Here is a 22849-nt window from a genome sequence, read left to right as displayed (position 1 = left end):
CGCATAAAGAAATCGCAACTTCTTTTCACCAAAGTCTGAGTTGTTGTGATATCATTGTGGTGAAAACACGCGCTTTTCACCAAAGTAACATAATTTAGGTAAACTTGGTCAAACTAAGCCCCTTTGGAGATATTGGATGGCAGGCCTTACCAAATGCCGGACAAAGGAGAAGAGCTAACACATTTAGGAAACCAGTATTTGCAACAACATCTTACAGTTTGGTGCAAGCAACTAGAACAAATCAAGAAGAATGTTTTAGGCACTAGACCTTTTATTTGCCTCCCAAGGGGAAGGATGCACTTGAATCAATCTTAGTTGCTCTATGTGTGTAAATGAGGCAGGAGGAATTGAGACTGAGCACGAAAACATTTGGGGAAAGACTAAGGTAATAAGGTGATTAGTCTAAGGTGATTACGTAAGGTAATTCAAGATGACCCCTCCTGGTGTCATTGCCTAAACATTGCCTAAAACTTTGATGTATCTCAGAGATAGTTACTTACTTCAGCTGACAACACTTTTCAGTTACCTTCTTTCAGTTTCTCATCCACATTATTTCTTCTTCTGAGTAGCTGATCCCTTTCCTTCTGAAGAACCTGAATTTTTTCCAGAATGTCTGTCTTATCTTCAGTAGTGCTGTCCTGAAGCTGCATACCTTTATCACACAATTCCTGGTCCAGCATACTTAAGCGGTAGACAATTTCATACTATCTTTGTTTAAAGCCTTAAAAAAAAAAAAAAAGAGAGAGAGAGAGAAAGAAATAAGAGGAAGAATGAAAGAAACCGTAAGTATAAAACTCCTTCCCCATAAACATGTACATGAGACTGTCGCATCCTAAAGTGGAAGACCTGTCTACTTCTTGTAAAGGGACGCCATTTAGGCTAAGTAGATAGCTACCATAAAATTTACTATTTAATCAAAAGATGAAAGAAAACAAAGAAAAGCAATGTGCAGTTTTCTACATATCTTACATGAGTTAGTCATTACGGTGACAATGACATTTCAATTTCTGTTTCTCAGTAGCCAAAGTAAATAATACAGAATGTTTCTCTGCCACGTTCTCTAGTTTGCAGGCATTGAGCAATTTTTTAGATATCGTTATTTAATGTGCTGCAATAACAGAACTTTGGAAGTCAGATTTTGTTTTGTTGTTAGAATTTCGAGGATATCATGTAAATAAAGGTTATTACATTCTATTATTCATGTTTAAAATGTTGATTTGATCAAGCCACACAATAATGTAATGGCAGCGCTACAAATACAAGTTGCATGGCTTAAACCTCTTCTGTTATCCGTCTGCCCTCCTCCCATAGTCTTTTCAGGCAGCTCTACAATTGTGTTAAGTTTCTTTCCTTCCTTCCTTCCTTCCTTCCTTCCTTCCTTCCTTCCTTCCTTCCTTCTTTCTTTCTTTCTTTCTTTCCTTCCTTCTTTCTTTCTTTCTTTCCTTCTTTCTTTCTTTCTTTCCTTCTTTCTTTCTTTCTTTCTTTCTTTCTTTCTTTCTTTCTTTCTTTGTTTCTCTCTTTCTCTCTTTCTTTCTTTCTTTCTTTCTTTTTCTTTCTTTCTTTTTCTCTCTTTCTTTCTTTCTTGCTTGCTTTCTTGCTTGCTTTCTTGCTTGCTTTCTTTTTTATTTTTCTTAAATCACCTGGCTAGATCTCAGTTTCTTGATTTCTACGTGGCTTTTCTCTTGCAATAATGCTTCTTTTTTAGCTACAATGGCTTCTCTTTTCTTTAAATCTTCTTCTAGTTCCGCTAACTGTTGGTGCTGTTGAAGAATTCTTTCCATTTCTTCATCCAGCCATTTCTTTTGCTCTTCTAATTTCTACAATTTAAACAGAGATCCAGAGAGCATGACTATGTTTTTCCTCTTTTAGAGTAACTGATAAAACGTGAGAAATCAACATTTCAATTCTTAACATTAATTGTTCAACAGAATCCTGATTCAGGATACTACAGAAATAGGACTGACTTAAGGAGAGGCTCAGCAATGTTATATTACTACATCTTATGCAAACAATTTTATCAGATGCTTTTAAGGAAATGTATTATTTTCCTACAAACAGTTATATAAATAGATGTCATATATAGAATGACAACAACTAAGTTGGAAAGGTACCACAGGAAATCAGCTAGCCCATCCTCATTGCATGATTCTTGCCCAAGACCAAGATTGGTGGAAAAACACATTGTGATGAGAAACTGTGATGCTGAAAGAAAGAAAAAATGGGAGTTTTGATCCTGCTATCAGAGTCTATTCTAAGTCTCTTCTGAAGCAATGGTTTATCAGTGGGCATATTGCTGGTATGGCTAAAAAGTTGCTTTTATTTCATTTTTTAAATTTATTTTCACCTCTAAAGACTTTGGTTAACTCATGAAACTCTCATGTTCCAATGTCTAGTTCTGAAATCATGCAGATAGCACTGTTGCACAGGAAACCTACTATTCTAACACTGTCATGAACAACCAAAACCATAGCCGTCTGTCATATTTGTCAGATGGGAAAAGAAACAAACAAACAAACCGTGCAACATTTATAACAGAGCTCATCAGAATCACCTTCAAACCTACCAGACAACCAAACTTGTTGAATTTCCAGCTATCTGAATTACTACCTTTGACAAGTCATAGAAAAAACAAAGACATTACAGCCCTCTCCTTTCGTTCATTCAAAACCAGTTAAAGAGCTTCTTGACTTGTCTCAGGTTTTGCTACAACAAAAAAATAACAATTTAAAAAAAAAAAACAGGGGAGGGAGGACGGAATACTCTTCTTCCAAACGCTTTACAAAGATGACACGGGGTGAATAAAGACACCTTTCTTTTCAGTGTCCACACAGATTTGGAATAGATTACCTACCTCTGATTTCTGTAAAGTTCCCACCGAGTTATTTTTCTTCTTTTTAAATGCAGCAATCTCGCTGTCTTTAAGTTTAAGAATCTTCTGTTGCTGTTCCATCTTAAGCTGAAGTTCCTATGAACAAAAACAAACAAACAAAACTTTCTTTCTGCCTCTATCAGTGTGTTTTTCAAACACATTTAATGACAGAATCTACACAATCATGAAATCAGAAATATTGAACATGCAAAATTGCACGCAAAATTGCAACTCAGGGCTAGACATCACATAATAACATTTAAAAACATAGCTGAAGAGAAAGGAAGAATGAAGATTTCTGTGAAAATACTTATACACAATTTCTTCAGTGTCAAGTAAGCAATTACTTCAAAGGACAAAATCTGGTAGTACAGTACATTGCCTTTGGGAAAACAAAGGTCAAACTGGTTGATCTTATTCTTTGTCATAAGGAAACAGAAAGAATCCTGCTTTAATTTGTAGCTGGTCCCGCTGAAGCTCTGCTTCTAGTTGCTTCTTTTTTTCACTCTCCTCACGCAGTCTTTTCTCTAGCAGGGTCTGCTGATGCTTCATCTGAGCCACGTTCTGCTCAAGTTCTATTGCTCGTTTGTCACTTTGGTTAGATAGAGAAGCCAGATTCTTAGTGTCTTGCTTCTTCTTCTGTAAGGCCTGAATGTTCATGGAAAATTTCAGCTTAACAACAGGAAAACTTAAAACTAAAACCTGACTCAGGTTAATTCTCTATTTCACTGAGTTAGGACAGTGAGCAAGACTTGCTACACTTTGCCCCAACAATCACACATTATTTCTAAGGTCTCTGAGCCTTCGTAAAATCATCAAAGACAGAACTATCTAACTACTTAGTTGTTAAATAGTAGTGGGTATAACTGTGTGAAGGTTCTCATTGGCTACTTCAATCCAACTAGCTTCAATTGTGGGAAGCTGGTGAGAGTTTCACAAGCAGAGTGTACGGATTTCAAAGGTGATGCTGAGACAGGAATTTGCAAATCCTAATGGTCAGATTGGAAATACCTGCACTTTCAGCTTAGCTGCATCCATCTTCTTTCGGAACTCTTTTTGTAGCTTGGCTTTCTCAGGAAGCTCTCTCAGCTCCTTATTCTCCAGCTCCTGAAGCTGTTTTTCAGTTTCGGCCAGTTCCATTTTGGCCTGCTCGGATTCTTGCTCCGGTTTAGTTATCTTCAAAGAATATTGCCTGCTTACACACTCTGCATCCTTACCTTAAAGACATCATATCCAAATAGTTTTAAAACAGCAAGATAATAATTTGCAATGTATTACTTAAACCTGTAATTGAATCGTTACTTACTTCATCCTGATTAAACCAAAAATTTCTGAGACATTTTCCAAACCTAAACAAACAGCTCCCTTATAACACTGAAATATAGATGAACGAAGGAATCTTAAATCTGAACTCTTCATAAATCGTCTGATGTCACCAAAGAAAGTAACACCTGAGTGCCACATCAAGTGAAAATTTTCTGCCTACTGCAGTCCTTGACAAAATAGCTTGCCTGTATTATTATGGTTTTTTTGTTGTTGTTGTTGTTTTGCTTTTGTTTGTTTGTTTGTTTGTTTTTCCCCAGAAGAATATGCTACATATTTCTCAGCTTTCAACTTGGTAATCAGCAAAAAACTCTCGATTGTGTTTCTACTGATTTGCCCTGTTCGGGCAATCTGATTTGCTCTGTTTGGGATTCCGTAAGTACTGTTACTGGGGGCGCACAATGTTTCTCAATGCCAAAAGACTGCCTCAGGAGAATATGTACACACTAGAAGAGTGTGATTGAAACAGGTAAGCACAGATCTGTAGGGTCATCATAATGATAAGTTTCTGGCAAGCATATATATATCAGGACAGGTGTGTAATGATATAGGCTAACAGGGACACTGACCTTTTCCCTCATCCACTTCTGACTCCTGCTTCTCTACTGCTATGATGGCAATGCAAGCATTCCCAGCACAGTGTCGTATCTTCTCTCCTATCCCAGACACTGGGTGACAAACACATGTCCATGAAGAGATCAGTTGCACTAAGCATACGTGAAAAATTACACTATAGGTGGATGAACACAATAAGCCACAAAACACAAAAAAATATTTAACAAACAAATCTGCAGATCACAGCTGAGTAGGACACAATAAAAATTTGCAGCCTTCAATGCACTCATAGCAAGTAATTCATAGAAGTTAGGAAACTGTAAGTTACCAGAAGTATTCCCGCAGAAGAAAATTACCCGAAAACTAAGATATGCAGGTCTTCAGAAGTTTTCTGTCTTTTTTCTTGCTTATTTCCGAATGTCTTCATTTCAGTTTTTCAGTCACTTACCTGTTCTTACTAATTCCTTAATAAGTTCTTCTTTCATTTTGATGTGAAGTGCAAGTTCTCTCATTTTTTGCTTGGCCTCAGTGAGTCTCAACTCTGAATTCTTTAACTTCTGCATGTTAAAAACATGACTTTTCTGGAGGCAGTCGATTTCTTCACCTTGAAAGAAAACAAAGCAATGTGGAGACCAAAAAAAAAAAAGGAATAAAAAAGGAATAAAAGGAATACACTCTTTAGCCAAAAGACAGTGATCTGAAATATAGTATGTATAGAATTCTTACAAATGAAGCGAAAGAGCCAAAAGGAGAGAGTATTACAAAGAGTCTTTTCCCTGCCGTCTGAATATGGAAATGACAGCATTCATTAGCATTTCAAGAATGCTAATGAATGCTAACCTGAGAGAGAAAAATATATATATTTTTAAGCATTTTCAGTGCATCTCTGATGAAACAACAGCATGTTTCCTTTTCTTGAACTAGTACTAGACTTGTATGTCACGTGCTTTCTCGCTAGTAAGTAGTACTTAAACATTAAGGTCACTGATGTCAATTTCAGAAAAGGAAAAGGAAAATAATTTAAAAATAAATTTATGTTGAGCTATCATGAAAAAAGTATTTGTAGCAAATAAAGACATTTTGATGAGAAAAATAATTATATGTGATAAAGACATTATTGCATATTCTAATATTATATCTAACACAATTTACTCTCATGACTTCCATTTTACCTGTGGCTGTATCAGTCTGTGGCACAGATTTGTCACATAAGCTGGACTTGTCAACTTGACATTTCATGTCACTTTGCTCAAAGGGAAAGCACGGAGAAGCCTGTTTTCGTGTCCATCTTTGGTTTATTGAATGCCTAAGAAAGAATGGAAAACATGATACATTCTAAACACAAAGGGATTTTTTTTTCTTCTAACTTTCTATAAAGTACATGATATTAAAAAGAAGAGTGCCAAACTGAGAAAGCTTACGTAAGCATTTGCACCTTCTTCTTCCCTTGCTTGATCTTGTTGGATGATGTCCCCAAAACAAAGATCATGCAATCTTTATCGCATCAAAAAAATGTGGTTTTTAAACTAGTTTCATAATATGCCTAGTTGGTCCTGCAAATTTATTTTAAGTAGTATCACAAATGGCCTCACATTACAGTAGGATTAGGCAGTAATAGTATATTTGCTATCTATTTATCTGTAACAAAAATTAAAGAAAAAATTACTTAATTAAGTAATGAGAAAAAAAAAATTAAATTACTTTTGACTGTCTGTATTTTCTTTCTCTTCATCACTCTGATCAGAGAGGTGGCAGTGAAGGACTTCATCTTGATCTTCTATGTAGCTCAGTATCATCTGGCTACGAGCACGGAATCCTGCCATCATCCGAGCCAGGGAAAAAGCAGGGGGACTGGTATACACCTGCCAAAAAGCACCCAGAAAACACTTGGAATAGTTCAGTAATTCTTTATAGATATTCCAATAGTATTTCAGTTGAAAAGTCTTTCACTACCTGACCTTGTATGCAAAATTGCAGGTGTTTAAATAATATTTCTGAGTACCTGTGTACCAGAAGGTTTTGCAAGAGAAGGTTCTGCTTAGAACATTTGTCCCAAGTGCAAAAGAAGGTACTGTTACCAACTTATTACCCAAAATGTTCAGTTTATCAGTACAGAATAATCATTCATTTTGGGAATGCTTCCTATCTGAACTGTTAAGCATTGCACAAAAAGATCACTAAAGACTACAGCTTTATGACTGTGATAAATTCTGTGTTTTAAGTCAATTTGTATGGGGCTTTGAGCAACCTGATCTAGTGAAAGGTGTCTCTGTCCATAGCAGAGTTGGACTAGATGATTTTTAAAGGTCCCTTCAAACTCCAGCCATTCTGGGATTCAAAATGGAAGCCCATAGATTTTGGACAATTGGGACATAGCATGTGTCGCAAGACATTCGAAAGTACTTTTTCAGTCTTCAATGCTAAAATGCTTCAAAGCTAAACAGCAGCTGACAATAGGTCACCATAATTTGTCACGCCAAATAGAATTATTGAACGATAACTGTTAAAAAAAATGTAATGCTTAGCTAGACCTTACCTTTCCTGTCTCTGTCCCTGAAGATGGGTAAAGGGAGTGTAGCATACTCTTTAGGAGTGGGACACTGTATGGCCTTCTTGCAGATGCCGTAACAGCAGGCCCATCTCCACAAGCACTTGAGAAGTCCCAAGTTTTCACAACCATCAACTTCTCTAATTTTTCTTTTAGCTGATCAATAAGGATTTGCTGTTCCACCATTTTTTCATTCTCATATGAAAAAAACAAAAACAAAAACAGTTGCTGATCATCAGGTTTGCATCATACCTTTCTAAATTCATTATAAAGGTCAGTCAGTCTTCTTGTATATCATTCACCAACTCTAAATTCTTCTGCAGTGCACAGGCAAATTCTGCAACAAACTGAAAATTCTCTGCCATGACAGGTAGAATCTTACCTCTCCCCAAACTCCAATCATTTTTTTGAGACATTTTTGTCTCTAAAGGACCTGTCCTATATAAATTATGTCAGCTAGATTTAGACATCTAGCGAGAAGTAGATGACATATTTATCAGCCCTTGCTTGCCTTATTTGTGTGTTCATGGATAAATAAAATGGTAATTCAAGAAAAATGTTCAAATGAAGCACATGGTCTGAGTTTAAAGAATGAAATGTACATACATGTAGGCTTCCTCTTCCTCTTGGAGCGGTCCAACTTGAAAGATTATTTTTATTAATTAACATTCATAAAATTGTACGTGACCCCAGGATCCCCTGTATCAACCGTTACTTTCTTTTCTACCCAGCCTCAAATTTGTCAGTAATGCTAGTTTGAAGAACTTACTTGCCTTTCCTACAGCAATCTCTGTGCATTGTTCAAAATTACATATCTTCACTGAACTGATTTATCCATAAGGCCAAGACCATACAATTTTCAGTCTTCTCTGTTCCTTTCAGAATACATCGAAAATCTTGCCTACCAACAGGAAATTTGAATAACAGCTAGAGATAGTTAACTGAAGTATGCATTCTCCTACTTTGAATCATATATTTTTATTTATTCTGTTTTTCTCATCTTCTTAGACTGCAAGTCCTTTCCCCATACATAGACAATGCCCCACAAATTGACATTTTGTTGGAATACAATACATAATATTTCTGTGTCATAGCAAAAAGAATATATATGTGAATACCATACATTTTATGATTGTGGAAGTAGTAACTCCACCTTGCAACTTTTTTTTTTTTAATCCCTATAAGACTCTGTCCATTATGCCCTTGTACATACAACCCCATAGTGCATAACCTGTTACATAAATACATGTGTACAAACATCTACATGCTACTTTTACAGTTCTAATTCTATCATGTATCATTGAAACGACACTTTCCTGTGCATACAACTTTAAGCCATTTGACACAAGCATTTGATTTAATTATTATACTGATTTGTCTGTTTTTAAGTAAAGGTGAGAGCTGCGATCTTTTGCCTACAGTACAACTGTTTCTGTTCATAACATCTGCCTCGTATCCTCCATAGGATACAATTAGAAGCATAATCCTATATAAGCATCTATGTGTATTATAAGCATGGATTGTTTCAGTCTAATAAGCTGACAATATGCAGTATGGGTTAAAAAAGGAAAACACACAAAAAAAGCCTATCCAGAGATGACAGAACAGAAAAAAAGTTACAGAGGGAAGGAAAAGATGGTGACCAGTAGACTTACCTTTCATTCATTGACTCTCCCCAAGCCATCAGCAAAGAAGAGGAAAAAGGAGAAAAAGGAGAAAAAGGAGAATAAGGAGAAGCGTACTAACTAGCCATGTTTATGCTGTTCCCTTTAAAAAAGGTCAGATCTATCATCCTATAAAGTCAGATCTATCAGCTATCCTATATATGGTCTCCTGGATCTTGAAATGCTATTCACTTACTACCCATTACAATTTCATTAGCATATACAAGATCTAGAGAGGGAAGGAGGCAAGCAGTGTTTCCACTGTGTCACTCAGCTTCTTGTAATAGTAAACTCTCAGAATACTAGGATGAAATTCTGTCTTAAAAAGTCAAAAGGCAACAATACTTTACTCTCACACTGAATAAAGACATAGCAAAGCATGTTTCTACACAGCCTTTCAATTAAAGCATTCTGTAGGAACTTGATGGTCTTTTTGAGATTCTAAACAATCTTTAAAAGCCTTTCAAGTCCTAAATCATGAATCGTCCTGAAACAACTTAGCAACAATACAGATCTGGAGGAAGGCAGGAAGCAAAGAGAGGGTGAATGAATCACTTAATATCATACAGGGAGGCTGTGGCACAGTTAGGCTGATACACAAACTTCAGGAATCACAGTATTGTGATTCACCCACTAGATGATCTCAGCTCATTAGGGAATACAGCTCGAATTCAAACAAGGTGCTTGTAAGACTGGTAGGTGTTTACATCCAAAAAAATTCTGAAGGATCTGTCTTGAAATCATGAGTACATTCCTAGAGTGGACGGATGGTTCGATATAGATACATGTAATATATGCCAGAGGAAAAATACCTGTAATCTATGTGTTTCTTCAGCCTTTTTAAAGATTCCAGTTGCTCTTCATTTTCCTGTATTAATGTCTTTATCTGATTCTGCAATATCTTCAACTCATGATCCTTCTGGCTGAATACTTCTTCATCCATAGCTAGAGCCTGCTAGATAATAAAAGGAAAATTCAGCCAGTGGAAAAGCAGGCATTGTTATTCTTGAAGTTGGAAAATTAAATACATACAGATATTTATTTGTTGTTCAAAGATGTGATTGGAACTGCAAAGTTGTGACGTATATATGGCAAATTCTCCCACCATGGAATCACAGAACAGCTGAGGCTGGAAAGGACCTCTGCAGGTCACCCGGTTTAACCCCTGGCTCAAGCAAGGCCACCTTGAGCAGGTTGCCCAGGACCATGTCCAGGTGGCTTTTGCAGGTCTCAGAGGATGACTCCACCTCTTTGGGCAACTTGTTCCAGTGCACAGCCACAGCCACCACACAGTACACAAGTGCTTCCAGATGTTTGCCTAGAAGCTCTTGTGTTCCAGTATATGCCCACTGCCTTTTGTCCTGGCTGCACGTTCACTGCACCTTCCCTTCAGGTATTTGTAAGACATTGCTAAAATCCCCCACTGAGCCTCCTCTTCTCCAAACTGAACAGTCCCATCTCTCTCAGCCTTTCCTCATTGGAGAGGTGCTCCAGTCCCTTAAGCATCTTTGTGGCCCTCTGCTGCACTTTTTCCAGGATGTCCCTGAATCTCTTGCATGGGGGAGCCCGGAACTGAACAGAATCAAGCGGAATGGAGTAGAAAAGTTGCAAAGGACCTACAAAGATCATCAAGTCCAACTGGCTGACCACTTCAGGACTAACCTAAAGTTACAGCATGTTATTGCGGGCACTGCCCAAATGCCTCCTGAATACTGACAGGCATGGGGCACCAAACAGCTCGCTAGGAAGCCGCTGCCAGTGTCTGACCATCCTCATGGTACAGAAATTTTCCCTGATGTCCGGCGTGAACTGGACATCCCCCACAGCTTTGTGCCATTCCCATGCATTCTTCCCTCAGTTACCAGCAGCAGAGACCAGCACCTTCCCTCCTCAGCAAGTTGCTGAGAGCCATGAGGTCGCCTCTTGGCCTCCTATTCTTCAGACTGGACAACACAAGTGTTCTCAGTCTCTCCTCAGAGGACCTGCCTTCCAGCCCTTCTACCAGCTTTGTTGCCTTCCTCTGTACACTTTCAATTATCTTCACATCCTTTTTCAACTGGGGAGCCCCTGAGCACACAATGCTCAAGGTGAGGCCACATCAATGCTAAATATGGTGGGAGAATCACCTCTTTTGACTGGCTGCCTATGCTGTGTATAACGCACCACAAAACACAGTTTGCAACTGCAACTGGACACACTACTCCAGCTGTGGCCTCACTGAGCGGAAGGATCACATCTGTTGACCTGTTAGTGACACTTTGCCTAGTGCAGCCAACAAAACCACTAGCCTTCTTAGGAGGAAGGGCACATGGCTGACTCATGTTCAACTTGGTGGCCACCAGGACGCCCAGCTCCTTTTCTGCAGGGCTGCTTTCCAGCGGGGTGGCCCCCGGCATGCACGAGTGCCTGCAGTTGTTCCTCTTCAGGTGCAGGACTCTGAACTTGCCCTTGCTGAACTTCATGAGGTTCTTGTCAGCCCACCTTTCCAGGCTGTCAAGGTCCCTGTGGTTATGGCAGCATGGCCCTCTGGGGAATCAGCTGCTCCCTTCAAAAGTGCTTTCCACCAGTTGTTTCTTTACTTCTGTTTCTCATCTATTGATTTTGTTTTGACAAGTTTCTTTCTCCCAAAGGAAATAATGGACCCATAACCAACACTACCTTACAAAGTGGGTATTTAAATCCAATTACTTTCTTTGGTGTGCTGTGAGATGTGGCTGTAAAATCTCAGCATCAATCATAATATTAATATTAATACACTTCTCAAACAAAAAAATAAGGATGGCCCTCCTCATTTTTCATCTCAAAGAAGAGCCTAAAGATTAAAGAAACTATAATGTTATTTTTTTTCAGATGTTTTTCTGGGTAAGTGATCCAATAGTGATTGAAGGTTACTTCCAAATGTAGTTGGCCTTCCAGAAAACCTTTAGGAGCCAAATGCAAAGTAGAGACACACTATGTCTTACCATTCTAAAGACAGATACTTCTGTACAACTCTATCTTTTCTGTACAACCTATATCTTTCAAGTAAATACAACTCTTAAGAGCTGCTCAAGAGCCTTTATTGCCCTGTTATTTTAGCATCTCCCTAACCATCTCCTCCTAGCTGTGGATGGCATGCTTACCCGGGTAGCTTTCAGTTTAAACCCAGCTCTTACACTGTTTTGAACCTGGGAAGCAGAGCTTTACAATAAGCCAGAGAAAAAAAAATGAAGAATAAATAACAGAGCTGTAATTTAGGATGATGAGAACCAAGGAAAGCCAGAAGTTGTGTATGCAACTGAGAGGTAACAATCTACAGGCTTACCAGAATTCAGTGTGAAAAATGAAAATAGGTTGATTTTATAAAATTCTAACTTGTTGGAACTCTATCTCCTCCTGCTACAAGACAGACACATTAGCTTTCCTGATTTGTTCATAGGTACCTAAACAATCAACTTAGAATGAAATACCTGGCATTTCTTTAGTTCTCTCCTCAGCTGAAGAATTGTGATATGATGGGACTCTTGCATGGTGCCAGTTCCAGTGTCAATTTGCTGCACGGTGAGAGCTTCCTGCTTTTTAAGCTAACATCATCATTCAAATCAACCAGGAATGGGAAGGCTTCGTCCAAACAGTTTCTGTAGCTGAAGCACTGAACTTGAAGCCGGGTGAGCTGTTCTTCTAGCAAACTGATTCGGGTTCTTTCTTGATTTAAGTCATGTCAACACTGATCACCAACTTGTTGGTTCTGCAAAGCTTCTCGGAGCAATCTGATTTCAAGTTCCATTTCATCAACCCGGTCTTGATCAGGGTTGTAGTTGACAACGGGTTTATTTCTAATGTTTTTGGCTCTGTTTGCATATTTGAGCGGATTTAAAGATTCATCAAAGTCTGATGAGGATGGACTTATACATGTTATCATGACAGTCTTGGCATTCCCTCCTAGGGAGTCTTTCAGAAGGCGAGTGATTTTAGCATCCCTGGATGGAATATGTACGCTTTTCCTTTTTGGGTCTCCAAGAGCACTGATGACATTTCCCAAGGCCAACAAACCACTATTGATTTGAATTGATTCTTTGAATCCTTCACCGGTATTTCCAGTCTTTGTCACCCTCTCTGATCCTGCCAAATCCACAAAACGGAACTTTGAAGCAATCATCTGGACTGATTTCCAAGATGAATCCTGTGGATCCCTATTTTTTTTGAGACTCTGCAGATTGTTTCTGACAAATACTGAGAGTAAAAATGGCATGTGATCGACTAGAGTGTTCGTTCATTTGTGTTGTGCCTGCGTGACGAGCTGCATTGCCACTTTCCAACAGGCTCATCACTTCATCTGCACATTCTACTTGGAATTCCTTAGCACCAACAATCACTTCAAACACTAAAAGAAAATCAGAATAATTACATTAATTTTAAACTTTTCAGTAAAAGTTTACTGCAATTATGAAGAGTCAATCTATAAACACAAATCACACAAGCATACAAGCCTGCATTATTATAAGGTCGTAGCACACAGCCAAATAAAATAAAACAGTAGGTGGAAAGCACGAAGTACAGCACATCTGAAACCTGCAGAAATAGAATATATGGGTGTATTTTGTCACAGCATTTGAAACAATATCGTAAACAGAATACACAGACTTAGGTGTTTACACATCGTCTTATGCAATTTGCAACCTAGTGCTATCTAGAAAAAAAGTATGAGCAAACCTAGCTCAAAGCTTACTTTGTCAGTTAAAAAAAAAATAAGAAATTTTGAAAGTTTGTAGTAAAAGTGACTCCCAGCCTATGTTAAGAACATAGTTCTTAGTGGAATGGAAGCAGATATTTACAGCATAAGTAGCTTAACAAATATAACTTTGAAGTGAGAAGCAAAGGCTTAATCTTAAAGCATTCATTCAACTGAATAATCATGCACAATTGTGTTTCTATGCTGAATTTGCAGAAACAGTAACAGTACTACCTTACCACCTGATGCTGCTTCTGGAGGAACATTGATATTGTTCATAGGAATCTCAAATGAAGGCTGCTTCAGATCAGCTAAACTGAATTGATATTTTAAAAACGTGACTTCGTCTAGTATTAGTCGTCGATAAGCTCTCTTTTCAAGAGATGGAAACAGTAATTTGTGCACACAACAGAAATCAAATGCACAAAGTTCTAGAGCTGAAATCCTACCTGTATTTCCCTTTTCATCTTCTCGGATATGTAAATCTTTCACAGAGGTCTCCAACTCCAATAAATCTCAAAGTTCTTCCTTGTAAACCTCTCTATAAGATACTTTCACACGGAAATCGATGTTATGGTTTTCAGAAATATGCTGAAATAACTCCTGAGTAGCCCGTGGGATTATGCCTTTTTCATCCTCTGAAACTGATGCTAAAATAGAAACACAGATGTCACAGACACTTGCAGTCATTCTGTCACACAAATTACAAAGACTAAAACTAAAGAGAAGTCTGCGAGGTTTATCACTCAATATAATAAGGAATAGGAAGAGCTCAGTTTTCCCAAGTTTTCATGTAAAGATTTGCTTTTCTGTTGATCAGAAATGCATGGAAATGATACAGAACTTTACTACTTTCTGCGGGTATGAGACTAAAAGAAAATTAAATTAGTAAAAAATCACGCTAGAAGAAAAAAATATTTGGAACTTGCTCATGAATTAATGATAAAACTGCAAATCCTTTATGCAGAAAGAATGAATACATCATTTTCAGGGTTTCAAATTCAGAATCAAGGACCAAGAAAAATCCAGAAAGTCTTCTAATTCCTGCTACTCCACTTCTTCTCTCTTCTTCAGCAGAACAGACAAACAAATTGTGACTTCTCCATATGGAAGGGAAGATAACCAGAGCTGCTGATACAGGATTCCAGAGAAAGTCAGAAAGCAAAATCGGATACATGCAGAAGCTGAAGAATTCTTCTGCGAACCAATACAGAAAAAAAAGTAGTTTCCAGTCTCAGGTGTTTGAGGAACACTGACTTGGAAATACCAAGTAAGTCGAATAGTAGAGTTTCAGATATCTGCCTTGAAAAAAGCAAAATTTGAATTCCACATAAAGTTCAACAAGGCCAATATGCAAAGTTCTGCACTTGTGCTGGAACAGTTACAAGCACAACTACAGTCTGGACAGAAAACAGATTGAGAGCAGCCTTGAGGAGAAGGACCTGGCGGTGTTGGTTGATGAGAATCTCCACCTGAGCCAGCAATGTGTGCTTCCAGCCCAGAAAGCCAACCACATCCTGGGCTGCATCAAAAGCAGCATGGCCAGCAGGGGGAGGGAAGTGATTGTCCCCCTCTGCTCTGCTCTCGTGAGACCCCACCTGGAGCTCTGAGTCCCCCAGCACAAGGACGTGGAAGTATTCGAGAGAGTCCAGGAGGGCCACAGGGATGCTTAGAGAGATGGAGCACCTCTCTTACGAAGACAGGCTGAGGGAGTTGCAGCTGGGCAGCCTGGAGAAGAGAAGGCTCTGGGGAGACCTTACAGCAGCCTGCCAGTGCCTAAAGGGGGCCTACAGGAAAGCTGGGGAGGGACTCTGGAGGGACTCTTTGGCAGGTGCTGTAATGATAGGACAAGGAGGAATGGCTTTCCAACTAAAAGAGGGTTGATTTGGATTAGATAGTCAGAAGAAATTCTTTCCTCAGAGGGTGGCAAGGCACTGGCACAGGTTGCCCAAAGAAGCTGTTGATGCCCCATCCCTGGGGGTGTTCAAGGCCAGGCTGGATGGGGCCCTGGGCAACCTGCTCTAGTGGGTGACATCTTTGCCCGTGGCAGGGGGTTGCAACCGGGTGATCTTTAAGATCCCTTCCAACCCAAACCATTCTAGGATTCTATTCCATTAAATTTATCTATGAAATCTCTTTGCCAGTCTCTGAAAAAAGTCCAAGTGTCAGTTTGCTTCATACAATTACCTAAAGCAGATACTCTCTAAGTAGGATAAATGGAGCAAAAATTTCTAAAGCACTGTGTTTCAGAAAGTAGGGTAAGTTGCCTGTTAGAATAGAGAATGGGAAAGAGCACTTTTTTATTTTTTTTTCTCTCATACTTTTGGCATAGCCTAATGGACACAGAATTTGTGTTTAGAACACAACCATCACATAAACTTTGGAATATATATGTCTTTTTTTGCTATACATTTTTTCATTATCTCTTAAAAATTCTCAAGCATCATCTGTTATGTATTAAAGACTTAATTTGCAGAACTACATTGTTCACACACACACACAAAATGACTTTTTACAACGTACCAATGTGACCACCTCCAATGGTGTAAGTCTTCCCAGAACCTGTCTGTCCGTATGCAAATACTGTAGCATTATACCCCTCAGCCAAAGACACTAGAAGAGGTTTCATGCAAACTGTATAAACTTCTTCTTGGGTTGAGTTTTTGCCAAATACAACATCAAAAGTGAAGACATGGTCTTTCCCAATGATTATTTGTTGTGTATTTGGGACTAATCTCACGCATACTTGGTGGTTATGAAGTACTTCCTTGGAAAGCAGAGGTCTGACCCTTACTGCAACTTTAACCAGGATCTCCTCCATGCCGGCCTCCATCTCTGTGCTCCCCACTCAGTATTCAGGAAGATCTGTTACAATTCCTCTGTTCACCTCATTTGCAGTTTTCCGCACCTAAGAAAAAATGTTTTCTGAGTTAAAGAAGAAAGAATTAACTCCCTGATGAAACAGAATGTTGAAGAGTTTCCCAAAGAATACACAAGCATCATTACACCCTGGAAAGGAACTGTGATAAAAAAGCAGATATGTTAACAACTGTTAAACCAGTGCAGAAACTAATTTTGCTTGTATTACCTTCTAAGCTAGCAGACTTAACCTTTGGTCTGAAAGTGGTCAGACCAAATTGGATGTTATAGTGCCGGATGAAGCAACAATAGTGTAAGATCTTGTTAATGAACTGTTGATAAAGCACAGACTTACAATGAACCTTATTTTCTCACTGCTACAGTACCGATGCATAGGCAACAGAAATTATTCAAACAAAACCTTTTTATCCTGAATTTATACCTATAGACACACACGTGCTTGAAAGCCATCTTCTGCTTACAAGGGCCAAGTATTTAGAATTTCAGAAGCACAGAAAGCTGTCGTGTTGCTTACATGGTGGGTATGATTTTAAATAGTTGTGATTACTACACACCAAGCATTCCTCTGATTTTAATCCGTCTGTTTATGCCCATCGGTAACTATTTTTTATTAGTTATATATTTCAGCAACCGTGGCTCCTTATACTGCCCCCCATCTGTTAATTCTGAAGCACAAGAAGAAGCATCGAATAGGATTTCTTTACAAATGCCTACCAGAAACACTCCAAAGCCTCGATGGGTATCAAATGCTGCCGGATCCCAAACACATCTTCTGCTCTTCTCTTGCTGATTCTCAGTCAAGGAGGCTTTGCCATGCAAAGGAAAGTTTGCTGAACTTCCTCCTTGCTGAACTCCCACGCAGCCTTTTGGCTCCGTTACCCAACTGGCAGAACTCACCAGCTAAGCACATCCAATTCCGCCTGCATGCAAATGCACCCAGATTGAAACACAAGTCTTCCGTGGCTGCAAAGAGAAGAGTTCTGGCATTTCACTCACACCCATTTGCACTGAGGGCTTGTCCATCCCGAGCCGAGAAACTTGGGAAGCTGACAAAAAGCCTTGTTGTACAGAACCGAGCAGCGGGAAGCCAAGGAAGAGAATCATAGAATCATAGAATATCCTGAGTTGGAAGGGACCCTTAAGGATCATCAAGTCCAACTCTTGACACCGCAAGCAAGAGCCTGAAATCCTGCTCATTTCAGAAGGGGCACGGCAATCACGAGCAGATACTTCAGACTTACTGACTCCCCCCCCGCCCCTCCCAAAATGACACCCAAACCAGTCGCGGCAGGGGAGGGGCGGAGGAGGGGAGAGATCCCATTTCCTACTTCCCCAAACAAACACCAAGCAAAATGCCGGCTCAGCGGCGCTGTGGGGCGGCTCCCCCCAGCCCCAGCCCCGGCCCCGGCCCCGTCGCTCCCCGCTCCAAACCTGCTCCGGGCGTCGGGAGGCAGCCTCCGGGCGGGCTGAGGGGCCGGCGGGCCGCGCCTGGGCCGCCCGCGCTGCTGGTGACAGCGCCTCGCGAGGCAACGGCCGCAACCTTCGGCGGCGCCGCCCCGCCGCGCACAGCGGCCCCCCGCGGCAGGAGGGCGCGGGCGGAGCGGGGGCTGAGGGGTGGGTGTGAGGGGACACCGGGGGGCAGCGGGGGGCAGCCCCCGGCCCCCGGCCCCCGATTTACCAGCACGTCGGCCACTTCTGCCTTTTCCAGGCTCTGAATCAGTCTCACTTTCCAGTTGGAGTAAGGCAAAACGAGAGGCAGTGGTAGGGACTGAACTGATTATAGCAGATTCCATTGCCATGTCTGCAATTCTACTGAGCTGGCTTCTTTTAATTATCAGTTTCCTGGGAAAGTAGCATGAAAACATTGTTTGATCAAACAAGCAATAATTCATATCATTAAACCACAGAAGTGTTGTTTTTTTGGCTCAAAAAGCATAAGACAGGGCTGGAATTGGGGGAATGAGGGAGAAATCAAAAAGATACAGTATAATTTATTTATATTGGAACTGACTACACTGTATTACCTTAGGTAACTAAAGAAGAATTACATAAAAAAAAAAAAATAATAATCTACCAAACACATTTTAGGCTAATACATTCGCTCTTGAGAGATTTAGTGGAAAAAAGGTGGCTCTAAAAGAAGCTGGTCTTCATGTTCTGGGCGGAAAAAGACACAATAGAATAGAATAGAATAATTTAGTGCTTAAAAACTCTTTCAGATGCCATCCCCGGAGCCTGACAAACACAATTTAAAAATGAAGTAGATGATCATAGAATCATAGAATCATAGAATCATAGAATATCCTGAGTTGGAAGGGACCCTTAAGGATCATCAAGTCCAACTCTTGACACCGCACAGGTCTACCCAAAAGTTCAGACCATGTGACTAAGCGCACAGTCCAATCTCTTCTTAAATTCAGTCAGGCTCGGTGCAGTGACCACTTCCCTGGGGAGCCTGTTCCAGTGTGCAACCACTCTCTCTGTGAAGAACCCCCTCCTCATGTCAAGCCTAAACTTCCCCTGCTTCAGCTTAACCCTGTTCCCGCGGGTCCTGTCGCTGGTGTTAATGGAGAAAAGGTCTCCTGCCTCTCGACACCCCCTTACGAGGAAGTTGTAGACTGCGATGAGGTCTCCCCTCAGCCTCTTCTTCTCCAGGCTGAACAGGCCCAGTGCCCTCAGCCGTGCCTCGTACGTCTTCCCCTCCAGGCCTTTCACCATCTTCGTAGCCCTCCTCTGGACACTCTCCAACAGTTTCATGTCCTTTTTATACTGTGGTGCCCAGAACTGCACACAGTACTCGAGGTGAGGCCGCACCAGCGCAGAGTAGAGCGGGACAATCACCTCCCTCGACCTACTAGCAATGCCGTGCTTGATGCACCCTAGGACACGGTTGGCCCTCCTGGCTGCCAGGGCACACTGCTGGCTCATATTCAACTTGTTGTCTACCACGACCCCCAGATCCCTCTCTTCTAGGCTGCTCTCCAGTGTCTCATCGCCCAGTCTGTACGTGCAGCCAGGGTTTCCCCGTCCCATGTGCAGGACCCGGCACTTGCTCTTATTGAACTTCATGCGGTTGGCGATCGCCCAGCTCTCCAACCTATCCAGATCCCTCTGCAAGGCCTTTCCACCCTCATTCGAGTCCACAACTCCTCCAAGTTTGGTGTCATCGGCAAACTTGCTCAAAATACCTTCTATTCCTACATCCAGATCGTTTATAAAAATATTGAAAAGTACCGGCCCTAAAATGGAGCCTTGAGGGACCCCACTGGTGACCGCCCGCCAGCCTGACGCAGCCCCATTCACCATAACCCTTTGGGCCCTGCCCGTTAGCCAATTGCTCACCCATCGTATGATGTTTTTATTTAGCTGTATGCTGGACATTTTGTCCAGTAGGATCCTATGGGAAACCGTGTCAAAAGCCTTGCTGAAGTCCAAAAAAATCACATCAGCTGGTTTCCCTTGGTCCACCATACGGGTGATCTTATCATAAAAGGAAATCAGGTTAGTTAGGCAGGACCTACCCTTCACAAACCCATGCTGGCTGGGACCAATGACTGCTTTGTCCCCCAGGTGCGCCTCAATATGTTCGAGAATCATCTTCTCCATGATTTTACCAGGCACTGATGTGAGACTGACAGGCCTGTAATTGCTAGGGTCTTCTTTCTGACCCTTCTTGAAAATCGGCACAACATTTGCCAGCTTCCAGTCTACTGGGACCTCTCCAGACTCCCAGGATCGTTGAAAAATAACTGAGAGAGGTTCCGCGATGACGTCCGCCAGCTCTTTCAGCACCCGGGGATGAATCCCATCCGGACCCATGGACTTGTAGGGATCCAGGTGGAGTAGCAAATCCTGCACACGTTCAGGGTCGGTAGGGAGTTTGTCATCCCCACCGTCCCGGTCCTCCAGCTCAGGGCACCCTGGGTCCTGAAGCCCATCATCGGCATTGAAGACAGAGGCAAAGAAGGCGTTAAGCGTCTCTGCTTTGCCTATGTCATCGTCTGTGAGGAGACCTTCCCTATCAAGGAGCGGCCCTATGTATTCTTTAGTTCTCCTTTTTCCATTCACATATCTAAAAAAACCCTTTTTATTTTCTCTCACAGACACAGCCAGCTTCAACTCTAGGTGTGCTTTAGCCACACGAATTTTCTTCCTACAAACACGAACAGCATCCCTGTATTCTTTCCATGTCACCTGGCCCTCCTTCCAGTAGCGAAACACTCTCTGTTTCCTCCTAATCTCCATAAGAATGTTCCTGGTCAGCCACGCCGGCCTCCTGCCGCGCCTGCCTGACTTGCGATATTTAGGAACTGCCTGTTCTTGTGCTTCTAGGAGGCATCGCTTAAAGAATGACCAGCACTGGTGGACATCGAGGCCTTCAAGAGCAGCTTCCCAGGGGACCTTGCTGACTAGTTCCCCGAGCAGCCTGAAGTCCGCCTTCCCCATATCTAGGGATGAGGTTTTGGTGGCACTTTTCCTTCTGTCACCGTAAATTTTGAACTCAACCACTTCATGGTCGCTATGACCGAGGCGGCCACCAATCACCACATCTCCCACCAGACCCTCTCTGTTTTCTAGCAACAGGTCTAGGAGATACACATACGCAAGCTCCAGTTTGGGGTAAGCAGCCTTATCTCTTCTTTTACAAGAAGTTTAATTTTGTTTGCAATGCACTGGAGATTCAGCAAGCAGTTTTCTCCACAGGGAGGTGAACCCAGCATTTCAGCTGGTACCGTCCACAAACATCAAGTTCACCTGTTCTTACAGCAAGACACAGAGGATACGCTGGGGGGAGACAGAACCAAGTAACACTTATGCCTTCTGTTGTTGCCTGTAGCTAAAAGCAACATGTACATCCCTGGGACACCATTCTAAAGATCAAATCGTTTCCCTAGCATTAAAGCTAGATCCTGGGTTATCTATGTTTGTCGAACTGCAGTTTTTCCATGCAGAGTTTGGTCAATTAGCAGAGTATTGAAAGTGATGACATCCATCTCTGATTACAAATTTCATAGAAAACAGACATCTAGATATGCTGACATGTTCTGACAGAGGTGTAGTGAGATAATACATGCTTCTTGAAATTCCTGTTCAAAAGGAATCTTTAGAGTTTGAAACAAGTTCTTTAGTTATCTGCCTAGATAACCTACAGAATTTCACACAATTTCACAGAATTTCTAGGTTGGAAGAGACCTCAAGATCATCGAGTCCAACTTCTGACCTAACACTAACAGTCCCCACTAAACCATATCCCTAAGCTCTACATCTAAACGTCTTTTAAAGACTTCCAGGGATGGTGACTCCACCACCTCCCTGGGCAGCCTGTTCCAGTGCCTAACAACCCTTTCAGTAAAGAAGTTCTTTTGTTGTATCTTTATAACGAATTCCAATGTCCAATGAGATTTATAGTCCTTACATTTGTTTCTCTGTCCGTCTGCCGCTTCCTTATCATGAGTTGCAGTGTCTTGTTTCGAGATATACAGTCCTTGTCTGGGGATTGTCCTTGCCTCCCCAATGCCTCCCCAATGCCTCCTTAATCAAATACCACAAGGAGTTTCATAATTCCACAGATCAAACTATGACCTGAAGCATCATTTCAACTTCTACAGTAGTTTTCAAGGAAGAGTTTTGAAGTGCGGTAAAATATTGGAAGTAAATAACAGCCTGTTGCCCAAACCCTATTTATCTGAACACAATATTCCCTTCTACATAGGCTTGAGGACAAATCCGCGTGAAGGTAAAAGGAAGCAAAGCCTGCTGGCAAGTATTTGAAATTGTTTCCATTTGTGTTATGTATTAGCAAGAGCCATAGTCTTGAGAGAAGACTTTCACTAATGTGTCAAGGAAGTAAGTAACTCTGTTACAAAAAGAGCCCTCAATAATCCAAGTTGCAACACCATCATGGCATGGATCGACAGCTCCCATAAACGACCCAGTTCCCCAGCTTTCTGATCTGCATATCACTAGCAGGCTGTTAGTGCAACTCTCTGTGCAGTCTGCTCCAAGCAGTAAGAGTTGTGAACACAGCTCCTGCAGCCAAAAGTACCTGTTACTCAGATTCATGCATCACCAACAGAAGATGAGCATGATATACATGTACCATATAATTTTAAGGCAACGTTATAGCAATGGTTATTTCTAGCAAGTAGTAATTTACTTTTTTATTTTTTTAGTGCTTTACTCATTTGTAGGTCATGCTTTTCTACAAACCATATCAGCATACGTGAATGGCTTATGTCAGATTTTTATATGAAAACAACAGATAAGACCAAGTCGGTCCCATTCATGACATGGAACAC

The 22849-nt window shown here is 41.0% G+C and overlaps 1 protein-coding gene across 17 annotated transcripts in view; it reads right to left on the bottom strand.

Moving 5' to 3' along the window:
- The window catches only part of LOC119714524 (kinesin-like protein KIF27), a 29381-nt gene extending 11249 nt beyond the window's left edge, over nt 1–18132 (bottom strand). For 4 of the 17 annotated variants that reach the window (XM_072031025.1, XM_072031026.1, XM_072031030.1 and 1 more), the window contains exons 1-15: nt 17982–18132; nt 17265–17513; nt 16194–16578; nt 14120–14320; nt 12409–13322; nt 9772–9914; nt 7284–7490; nt 6449–6609; nt 5920–6053; nt 5196–5351; nt 4762–4899; nt 3881–4086; nt 2852–2965; nt 970–1817; nt 527–721 (exon numbers count right to left, since the gene is read on the bottom strand). In XM_072031025.1, the coding sequence (XP_071887126.1) occupies nt 1632–1817; nt 2852–2965; nt 3881–4086; nt 4762–4899; nt 5196–5351; nt 5920–6053; nt 6449–6609; nt 7284–7481 (1293 nt within the window). In that variant the 5' untranslated portion in view covers nt 7482–7490; nt 9772–9914; nt 12409–13322; ... (2 more) ...; nt 17265–17513; nt 17982–18132 and the 3' untranslated portion in view covers nt 527–721; nt 970–1631. The other 13 variants (XM_072031028.1, XM_072031029.1, XM_072031018.1 and 10 more) reach the window with 11 other exon arrangements.
- Nucleotides 18133–22849: the final 4717 nt, after the last annotated feature.

Source organism: Anas platyrhynchos, chromosome Z (assembly GCF_047663525.1).
Source record: "Anas platyrhynchos isolate ZD024472 breed Pekin duck chromosome Z, IASCAAS_PekinDuck_T2T, whole genome shotgun sequence".
Taxonomy (NCBI): domain Eukaryota; kingdom Metazoa; phylum Chordata; class Aves; order Anseriformes; family Anatidae; genus Anas; species Anas platyrhynchos.
This window is presented reverse-complemented; position numbering and strand designations above follow the sequence as displayed.